The sequence below is a fragment of the Salvelinus sp. IW2-2015 genome, unplaced genomic scaffold, assembly GCF_002910315.2.
Source record: "Salvelinus sp. IW2-2015 unplaced genomic scaffold, ASM291031v2 Un_scaffold1209, whole genome shotgun sequence".
NCBI lineage: Eukaryota > Metazoa > Chordata > Actinopteri > Salmoniformes > Salmonidae > Salvelinus > Salvelinus sp. IW2-2015.
Window position 1 is genome coordinate 354,090 of NW_019942778.1, and position 10,842 is coordinate 364,931.

Here is a 10,842-nt window from a genome sequence, read left to right on the forward strand (position 1 = left end):
TGTGATACAGTGAATTATAAGTGACATCAACAATTGTTGGAAAAATTACTTGTGTCATGCCAAAACTATAGTTTGTTTAACAAGAAATTTGTGGAGTGGTTAAAAACAAGTTTTAATTACTCCAACTTAAGTGCATGTACACTTCTGACTTCAACTGTGGTTTAGGGTTTAGTGATTGATTTGTCCCAAATACAATGCTTTTCGTTTTGGAAATATTTAGTACRAARTTATTCRTTGCTACCCATTCCAAAACTAACTGCAGCTCTTTGTTAAGTGTTMTAGTKATTTCYGTCACTCTAGTAGTTCACGTGTATAGTGTMGAGTCATCCGCATACATAGACATACTGGCCTTACTCAAAGCCAGTGGCATGTCGTTAGTAAAGARTGAAAAAAAGCAAGGGTCCTAAACAGCTACCCMCGGMAATTCCTGCTTCTGCCTGGATTATGTTTGAGAGGATTCCATTAAAGAACACCCTCTGTGTTCTGTTAGACAAGTAGCTCTTTATCCACATTATAACAGGGGGTGCAAAGCCATAACACACACGTTTTTCCAGCAGCAGACTATGATCGATAACGTCAAAAGCTGCACTGAAGTCTAACAAGACAGCCCCCACAATCATTTTATCATCAATTTCTCTCAGCCAATCATCAGTCATTTGTGTAAGTGCTATGCTTGTTGAATGTCCTTCTTCCCTATTAGCGTGCTGAAWGTCTGCTGTCAATTTGTTTACTGTAAAATAGCATTGTATCTGGTCAAAAGCAATTCTTTTCCAGAAGTGTACTAAGGGTTGGTAACAGACTGATTGGTCAGCTTTTTGAGCCAGTAAAGGGGGCTTTACTATTCTTGGGTAGTGGAAMGACTTTATCTTCCCTCCCGGCCTGAGGGCACACGCTCTCTAGTAGGTTTAAATTAAAGATGTGGCAAATAYCAGTGGCAATATCGTCCGCTATTATACCCAATAATCTTCCATCCGGATGGTCAGACCCCGGTGGCTTGTCATTGYTGATGGACAACAATTGTTTCACCTCCTCCACACTGACTTTAAATAATTCAAAAGTACAATTCTTATCTGTCATAATTTGGTCTGATATACTTGGATGTGTAGCGTCAGCGTTTGTTGCTGGCATGTCATCCCTAAATGTGCTTATCTTGCCAATTAAAAAAAAAGAATTCAAGTAGTTGGCTCACTGATATTGCCATCTGATTCAATGAGTGATGGAGCCGAGTTGTTTTTTTTTTACCCAAKATMTCATTTAAGGCGCTCCAAAGCATTTGACTATCATTCTTTATATCACGTATCTTTGTTTCATAGTATAGTATATTTAGCTTAGTCACATAATTTCTTAATTTGCAGTAATTTTGCCAATCAGTTGGGCTGCCYGACTTAATTGCCATACCTTTTRCCTCATCCCTCTCAACCATACAATTCCTCATCAGTCCAAGGGGATTTAACAGTGTTGTAACAGTCATTTTCTTAATGGGTGCGTGCGTACTAGTAACTGGAATAATTAATTTCAMAAATGTGTCAAGTGCAGCGTCTGGTTGCTCCTCATTACACTCCACAGACCAGCAAATATTCTTTAAATCAACAACATATGAATCACTACAGAACTTCTAGTATGACCTCTTATACACAATAAAGGAATGATGTCTTGAATGGTGTCTTTCTTTGGCTTCAATTAAAAGGAGGTCTTGGTATTCATCATTTGTTTCATTAAAATGTCTCCAGTGGTATGGATAACAAAGTAAATTGGGAGCCTGATTTAGTACAGGATTACCCCAATATGAAAACCGACATATCAATTATAAAAAGAGGATCATTAGTTTGACCGTGTCTTCACTGAGCTATGCAGGATCAATTGGAACATGAAGATGCCAAGCTCTCCATAAACAGTCATGGGTACATAGATACTCTTATGTGAGCTTTGATTTAACTCAAAAGGCTTTCTGACACCATAGTAAAAAAAAAAAAAAAAAAAAAACTTGCATGGCTTTGTTCAAACATCCAGTGCAGTGAGTTACAATGGCGCATTACTTCATGTGGTAATGCAGAAAACGAAACAAAAAGCAACATAGCTTGGATGCTAATGTCATTGCAGGTCAAACCATTTTTTTTTTAAACTGTCCATTGTCATTAAAGTCACACCCTGTAAGATGCGCATACCATCAGCGTGTCTTCAACACAAATGTAAACAATGAATCAAATGCATACCATGACATTCTCACAAGAAAATATCACTTGATTTCTAGCTGTAGGAATGCTATTCCATGAGAACACAACTTGTCTCAGTATGACTTGATGCTATACATTAGTTTACAAAGTTCTCCTAAAATAACAAAAACATAACTAATGGAGGAATAGGTATTTCGTTTTGATTACGATAACATAAGACAGTTGGTCATTAATCGAAATGACTGGAAATCCCAGACTGTTGCTTTAAGGCTGAAAGAGAAGAGCATAGTGGATAGGATAGTGGATTGTTGAGTTATGGGAGATATGAGTCCCGATTCCTTGCCTTCTCCCAATAGTGAGCACTAGTTCACCCTTAATGGATGTAAAAACACTCCCTTTGTGTAACAAATGCCAACAGTCCACCACATTTCGTCCACCTGTCCATTCCTTCTAAATCCACGAGGGGGAGTGAACGAGCGAACACTTACAGGACAAGGAATCGGAAACAGCTATGGACTTGGGTGCGTGTCCACTGTCAAGAGAGCGGCTGGATAGAAAATCAGCATATTTAGAGGTACAGCACTACAAGACCAGTATTAGAACAAACTGCTCTAGAGAAAGCACWGTACGCACCAATAAGAACAGTTCAYTGACTGACAAACCAATGTGAGGCTTTGCTTAAACTGTCTACAGCGTTGGTCCTTCAATCTAAAAAAACACTCACTTACAGCCTCTTGCGAACACTGTAAAAACAGACACGTTTTAAAAAACATTCTTTATAAAAAAAACACACATCAAAATATAACTATTTATATATTTTTTTAAACAATGACTAACTTAATATACAATTTAAGCCATAAAGGCTAATTCGACTTGGCACAAATGATACATTTCAGATTTGCATTTTTTCCCCTCATTAATATATATATACCAGTGTAAGGCAGCAGCAGTCTGTAGCAAAAGAAAACGCATAAAATAAAGTCAGAACAACTTCCTCCATGCCATTTCCCTTTATAGTGGTGTTTCTTCACAGGCAGTCCAAAATATATAAAAGATTTTTAAAAATAAACAAGCTTCATCTGTTTGGTCCAGAACGATAGTGGATCCAGGTCCTAGCTGCCCCCCTGTGGGGTCAGACGATGTCGGGCTGGCCGAACATGTGGTCTCGGCCGGGTGGGTACTGCTGGGTCCAGTCGACCGTGGCGGGCTTGGACAGCCCACAGCAACGCAGCTGGAAGAACGACACAAGGTTCCGCACCACACCCAAACTATGGAGGGAGAGAGAGAAATGAGAGTAATGGAGAAAGAGAGAAGCACTGGCCTACAATACTAAATAGTGTGAGGGAATACTGTTTATCGCTTTCAGTCACCAAGTAAACGGAATCGGCAGGCTAGCCTGATGAAGGTTAGCCTATCTTGTCTAGCCATCTTGTCTCAAGAAGGTCCACAATYGAAATAAGTCCCAGACTGTGTGTTATCCTCGATGATTTTACTCATGTGCACGTATGGCTTTTTCAAGTTTTACGTGTGCTTTTTTATTTTTTTAATATATTTTTTTTAAATGGTCAAATTAATAAACCAAAGAAGACCACTTACTTGTAAGGGTTCTGTCTGAGAGAGATGGATTGTGGGAGTTTCCTCTGACGAAGCACCAGGTTTGCAATCTCTGCGTTTGTCAGGCCGTAGAACGCAATCTGTTCAGACACACACATTCTAACTAATATAGAAATGTCACTACGCCTCCAAATCGTCACATTGGCTTTACAAGTCCCTGTCGTTAAAAAAAATATGATAAAACAACGATAAATAATGCATCCGTTGAATATTTCCTCAAAAAGACAACAGAAATAGCAGCTCTCCTCCCAGCCCGGCATCATTAAGGCAGTGAGCAGCATGGGGGACTGCCCCGGGGAAGACACTGCAGCAAGACGGCGTCAACACAGAAGACAACACATCAATCATGAATAATACAAGCAGCGTTTGATTCTGAGCAAATCAAAAAGACACGCGCAGCGTGTAGCTCGAGTGCACATAGTAACGCGGTAGTTTTCTTTCACAGCGTTTCAAGAAGTTATTCAAATACAACATGCATACAGTTGTAGAAGTGGAGGTAGCATTGTAGCATCATATAGCTACTACACAAACACACAATTACCTGGTAGAGCTGTATGACCAGGAGTATGGAAGCCCAGGTGGTATGGAAGAAAGCTAGACAGAAGACACCCAGTACCCAGGAAGAACAGCCCACCAGGGCAGAGATGGCACCCCACACACCCTCCTCCTGGTAGTGCAYCGGGCAGTGCTTTGACCAGTCTGGCAACACACACACACGAGAATGTCAGGCAGGAAGACAAGTACATGCGTTAAGAATGTACACAAATAAAGTACTATTGTCTATGTGACCAATTGAGACTGTCACTCACACACGAGACATCCGTAGAACATCCACGCTCCCATCAGGCAGAGATAGAGCAGGAAGAGAACAAAGAAGTGGTGATTCCTGGCACCTGAAGAAAGTAAGAACGGGTGGGAGAAAGAGACAAAGTGGCAAATGATGGCTGTGCATTTGTGTCAGCTAATCTTAAAAGAATACTGCGTTTCCAACTGTTGAAATACTAGCCGACTGCCACTACAACGATTGCATTCCACTACACAACCCTATTAGCGCGTATTGAGCTTTAGTGTAGATTATCCTACAAACTGTATCTATAATTCAGGGTACATTTTTAGTCACCTATGCAGCCATTGATCCAGACGGAGTGATGATCCTGTTTTGCCACGCAGGCGTCACAGGAGAAGCAGTGACTGGCCCTCATAGGCTTCTTCATCTGCATGACCGAAACAAATCAACCAATCAGCATTTCAACATATCACCACATTTCCTAACATGTGAAAGCACGAGCAAACATATTTTTTCATTGGAGGTCATGAGTATCCCTCTATCTCGCTAATAGCTACGGTTGAGTAAACGTGTTGGAATGGAACTGGTCTACTTTGGTCCTTGTGGCTTACCATACAGGAAGTGCAGAAGATCCTGGGGTCCAAGCAGCCCGCCTCTGCCAGCAACACCACATTCTGTAGGCGACACAGAAGACCAACAAGATCCATCACGTCCATGTCATTGAAGTAGATTGGCAGCCAGGTCACATGCCATCTACCCCTCCAGCCAGACCAGGGTAAATGTTGACCCGTCCATAATGTTTTTCTAACAGTCTTTAAAAACCAAAACAACGCCTCTCCCGATGTCRTGCTCCTTACCAGCTTTTTCTCTTCCTCAGTTGCCTTGACGATGCCGGGGTCAGTCCTACAGGAGCGGAGGTAGTAGTAGAGCAGAGCCGTGGCGTTGAACGTGAACAACACCTGTACCGTGGCACTGGGACCATGTAGGGAGATGGGTTAAGGACATAACATCGCACCACATACAGTAGGTGTATTCCAACCTACCCTGGAAGTCACGTTCTACCTGATAATTCAATCGCACCCACCTAGTGTCCCAGGACTAAATAGGTCCCTGATTGGAGGGGAAGAATGAAAAAAACACAAATAAAATGACTGCGGTCCAGATTAGAATTTTATGGGTGTGAAACGTTAACTACTTTAGCACCTAAACCATGATACTGGACTGAGATGGACTTGGTATGAGAGCGCGGCGCAGCGGGAGTGCTGCAGCCTCTCAAGCACATAGCGGCATGGGTAGAAAATACCACCCGAACCCTATACTTTCGCACTGTCTACCCTGTACCCCGCCATCTGATAAAATACGCAAGGAGGAAGGAGCTCCGGTTCTCCTTCAAAAAAACATTTCTTTTATTTTTTTTATGGACTTGGTTAGGCTGGACTAGAATGGTCTGGACTGAACTAGACGAGATTGAGATTGACTTTCCTAGTCCATGACAAGGGGCTTTTTAGTGTTGATTCAGTACAGTGTTACATGCTGGGTAAGTACAGAACGTAGAGTGCTGCGCTGGGTTGGAGTGTGAGTGACAGTAGAGGCCCTGTGTTAAAGGATATCAGGCAGGAAGCACAGGCACCAGGTGACCAGCATCCAGAAGATTGATGCCATGAGAGCTGTAGCAGGAACCAGCGACTGCAGGGCCGGGCTCGCCAACTGCCTGTAAGTGTACACACACACCCACACTTATTATTGTACATGTTATAATATTGTTTCAACTGTTCGCCCGAGTGGCGCAGCGGTCTAAGGCACTGCATCTCAGTGCAAGAGGTGTCACTACAGTCCCTGGTTCGAATCCAGGCTGTATCACATCCGGCKGTGATGASTCCCATAGGGCGGRGCACAATTGGCCCAGTGTTGTCCGGGTTAGGCCAAATAAGAATTTGTTCTTAACTGACTTGCCTAGTTAAATAAAAGGTTACATTTAAAATGTAAATTWAAAAAAATATCAGTCTTGTATGAAAATGAGTTGCCCCATCAGTGCTCCTAGAGAGTACATCTACTTAATGTCAGCAAACAACTGCCCAGGGAGATTTGACAGAACCAAGCACGGACAGTATGAATAAAAGCAGGCTACTAGAGTCAGTACGTGAGCGCCATCTTGCGGAGGTCCCATGTAATACCAACAGAGCTCTAGACAAGGGGTGCACTGCGGATCTSTCAATGCYTCMCAGTTAACTAGCAGTTGAAGAACACTCATAACAGCTGATCAACCCTAACCGCTGTGATGGCGTGTGCTCTCGTCTACTGGATTGACCACGGGCGGCCAATGTGCGTTCTCACCGTTGGGCCAGGTTGACCACAGCCATCACACAGGCCAGCAGAACCCCTTTCAGCAGCCAGGATTCTGAGCTCAAGTCGGCTATCGCTCCCACACTGCCCAGCACAGCAACGCAGAACACAAACTGAAGACACACCTGGAGAAAGACAAGAGCAGAGAGAGAGAGAGAGAGAGAGATAATCACTTAAATAATCTTGACTGAAGAGAAATATTAAATATTAATTCCAACCACAATGTGAGGGAAACTGCAGCGTTGGCATCTGTTTTAAGCCAAGGTTAATTATTGTTCTCCCTCATGCTGTCACACACACACACACGATACTGGAAATATGGGTCAACATCTCTCATAGGCATTTGTTGAGCATATGAAAGTGTCGTGGCCCACACCCTGTGTGTGTTGACGTAACGTAGGCAGAGGAAAAGTGTGTGCGTGGCGTCCATACCCTGTATCGGTRAACTAGGCGCAGGCAGCGGGAGCTGGAGCGTATCCTCTCCTGCTTGACGTGGTTGAGCATGTGGAGGAGCAGGGGGCTGTGCACCTGGTGGGCCAGGTCTATGGGACTGTGACCCTGAGGAGACAAACACAACACAGTCACAGCATCACACTCACAATCCTTAGTTAACCTCACACACACTATAGTCCATTATATTCACTATAGCAAATAAATACGCACATGTTCATCTTTCTAATACACATGCATCTCAGAGACTTATATGTTAGTAACATCCCGAGTATGATGCAAGCATCGATTTAGTCTATGCTTTTATAACCCCCCCCCCAGGAGCTCACATTTATTATAGGATTAATTAGTGTGTGTGTGTGAGATCTCACGTTGGCGTTCTCGGCATCCACGCTAGCCCCGGCCTCCAGCAGGATGTGGGCGGCGTCCACGTTTCCCGCCAGCACGGCACAGTGCAGCGGAGAGTTCCTGTTCACTTTGTCCACCGCACTCACCGARGCATTGCACTTCATCAGGAAGTTAGTGGGCTCGGGCCTGCATTCAATGATTGGTTTATTGACTCCCAGATCTCCCCACCTTAACCATGACCTTTCTTAGTAGTACATGACCAAAACAGCCTAATAGGCCAGTTATTGTGGACATATGTTATTGTAAGCATACATAGAAAAGAAACAAATAATCATTGGGTTGCAGGGAAACGTACCCAATGATTTTCTGTGCTGCCAACATCAGGGGTGTTTGCCCACTTGAGTCAGGAAGGTCAACTTCCTACAACAGCAAAAAAAAAAAAAAAAGCGGGCCCTGTTAGACTGAAGACGGTGAATAAAGGAGAAAGGATGAGAAAGCACAAGAATAAAAGAGAAGGAGAGTGTGTGGCTGAGAGAGAAAGAGTCTCACTTGTCCCTTGGCCAGGAGGTAGGCTGCTATGGGCATGTGTTGGAAGAGGATTGCCAGATGCAGGCTGCGGTAGCCCTCCCCGTCGGTCACAGATGGGTCGGCTCCGTACCGCAGCAGCTGGATCACCATGGAGAGGTGGCCTTGCCTGTCCACAGACAACCATCCATAAGTCACCAAACCAAATATTGGCACCCTTACTTTTTCCAATGGAGCCGAATGTTCTGGTTTTTTTCTCTTCAAAAGTGGTTGAATTACTATTTTAACCCTGTAAGCACCTACAACTTACCACAATGAGATGGAGCACCACAGTACGAGTCACAATACCCATAAAACCTTGCAGTTCACCATTCATTTTCCCCATAGGGGATTTTAGAAACACTTAAAATAAGGGCTGTGTTTCGTGTAAGCTACCCAGGTGTGACGTTTTGATAACCGTGCAAATCTCTCTAGGACGAGGTGACCTATCGATATATTCGCCTGCATTTACCCCCCAAAAARGAAATGCTAATTAGCTACTAATGTYGTTATCAAAACGTCARGCCAGGGTAAGCCTACACGAAACACAGCCCTTATATTAGGCGCTTCTAAAAATCCCCTATGGGGAAAATGAACCGTGGGAAAACAATTGGAACAATTTCCCTGTTTGGCTCTATTACACAGTAAATGAGAACTTGCCCCCAACCAAATTCATTTGAATAATTTAGTCCAGGCCATTTTTGACTGAAGTGAAGAAAAAAWATAMATCATAATTTCAGTTTATTTTCTTGGTCGTATGCAGTTGTAAATCAAACAAACAAATAGACTTGTGAACGTCGCAAGTTTTCTATTTAAACTTATCCGAGAAGAAGTAGTAAATCACGTAAGGGTGCCAATATATTTGACRGAAACTGTAAGGGTGGATAGAGAGGGAGAGAGAGGTGACCTTGCCTACCAACAAAGCAATTACCTTATGGCCCAATGCAGGGGTGTGGAGTTCAGGTCACCACCTAGTTGGTCTATGACGGCCCCTTTGGATATATAATACCTATGAAAGAGTATTGAATCTTAAAAACACACCTACCAATGRCTTTGCACAGGAATATTCCGCTTAGCATGGGCTCCTCTTTGGGAATGACGTAGGTTTGTTGTGTGTGAGAAAAAAGTCAACATTCAAAATCTAAAACTACAGTCCTAACCAAATAAAATGGTATTGGTCACACACAGCAGATAGAATACAGTATATACATATTAGATGAGTAATGCAAGATATGTAAACATTATTAAAGTGACATTATTAAAGTGACTAGCGTTCCATTTATTAAAGCGACCAATGATTTCAAGTCTGTATGCATGTAGGCAGCAGCCTCTCTGTGGATATTTAACAGTCAGATGGCCTTGAGATAGAAGCCGTGCTGCACAACCAGACACGTGTTTGATGTCGAGCCCTTACTTGACCACCTCTGCGTGGTTGTTGATGGCTGCCCAGTGTAGGAGGGAGACATTCTCCTTGTCAGGCTGCCTCACATTGTAACCAGCCTCCACCAGTTCCTTACATCGGTCCAGGATACCAAACCTAGAATCCAAATCACGGGGGGGGAGAAGATATTGAAAATCGATTCACTCGCACATAGAATACATCTTTCTATCCACCTCTGGAAGGTGTACTGGAATATACACATGAATCAAAAGGAGAACCTGGTACAATAAACAAGGTTACCATTTTTCCAATTTGACAGTAAGCTTCAACATTGTCATATCATATCCATGTACTGACACTAGGGGTCAGTATTTAGTCCTGCTCATAAATTGATGCCATGGCTTTTCTGCATTTGGTCAGAAAAGTTATGCTAGTTATTATCATGCATGACTACAATTACATTTACATGGTCTGGTTGGACAACAGAGATGTTGAGTTTGAGAGAGAAGTGGCAGGAGGGATGCAGGATTTTCAGAGGAACAAAACAGAACACGTGGTCCTGTGTTGCTCAGTTGGTACAGCATGGCGCTGGCAACGCCAGGGTTGTGGGTTCGATTCCCATGGGGGACCAGTATGAACATGTATGCACTCACTACTGTAAGTCCCTCTGGTTAAAAGCGTCTGCTAAATGACTAAGATGTAAACAAAATGTCTGTATAACTCCTCCTCCTATATGACATTATGGTGGGTTAGCTTAGAATTACATTGATAATCCCTTTTTCCTGTGCCATCCAAATTTGTGCATAGCCAAGGTACCATGTTATTAGCTAGCTGGCCTGGTAACGATTCTAAAGGTTGTTTGTTATCAAACCAGAAACTCGCTAGTAGTTTACAACGGCCCGCAACATGGCTTGTAAAATTATATAAATTGTGCGCCAATTCGCGTAGAAAGGGAAGATGGTACAGTAGCWCCGGTAATATAGAGCATTACGTTTGAGTGGTTTGGGCTAGAAAAAAAAAACTGTTTTAAGTTATGTAAAAGCGCAAGCGTGACTATCACCGTGCTCCATTTTTCCTATTTGGCAGTGGAACTTAGAGACTGTGTGACAGCGAAGTCCAACTGGCCTGTGTTCTTACAGGAAAAATAAAAAGATAAGTATTCACTTCGCACAACCGCTCCA

At 43.0% G+C, this 10,842-nt stretch overlaps 1 protein-coding gene across 2 annotated transcripts; it reads right to left on the reverse strand.

Moving 5' to 3' along the window:
- Positions 1-1,526: 1,526 nt before the first annotated feature.
- Positions 1,527-9,811, reverse strand: LOC112070037 (putative palmitoyltransferase ZDHHC13). 2 transcript variants are annotated; one of them, XM_024137440.2, is made up of 15 exons: positions 9,695-9,811; positions 9,212-9,289; positions 8,266-8,410; positions 8,072-8,136; positions 7,740-7,902; positions 7,351-7,476; positions 6,910-7,043; positions 6,186-6,286; positions 5,433-5,557; positions 5,187-5,249; positions 4,909-5,002; positions 4,598-4,681; positions 4,330-4,487; positions 3,771-3,868; positions 1,527-3,442 (listed from the first exon to the last, which is right to left on the reverse strand). In XM_024137440.2, the coding sequence occupies exons 3-15, from the start codon at positions 8,392-8,394 to the stop codon at positions 3,307-3,309; spliced, it is 1,476 nt and encodes a 491-aa protein (XP_023993208.2). In that variant the 5' UTR covers positions 8,395-8,410; positions 9,212-9,289; positions 9,695-9,811; the 3' UTR covers positions 1,527-3,306. The 2 variants fall into 2 exon arrangements, with proteins under 2 accessions (XP_023993208.2, XP_070294920.1); XM_070438819.1 differs by lacking the exon at positions 9,695-9,811 and having other exon boundaries at positions 5,433-5,555; positions 6,184-6,286; positions 9,212-9,283.
- Between the last annotated feature and the right edge of the window lie 1,031 nt (positions 9,812-10,842).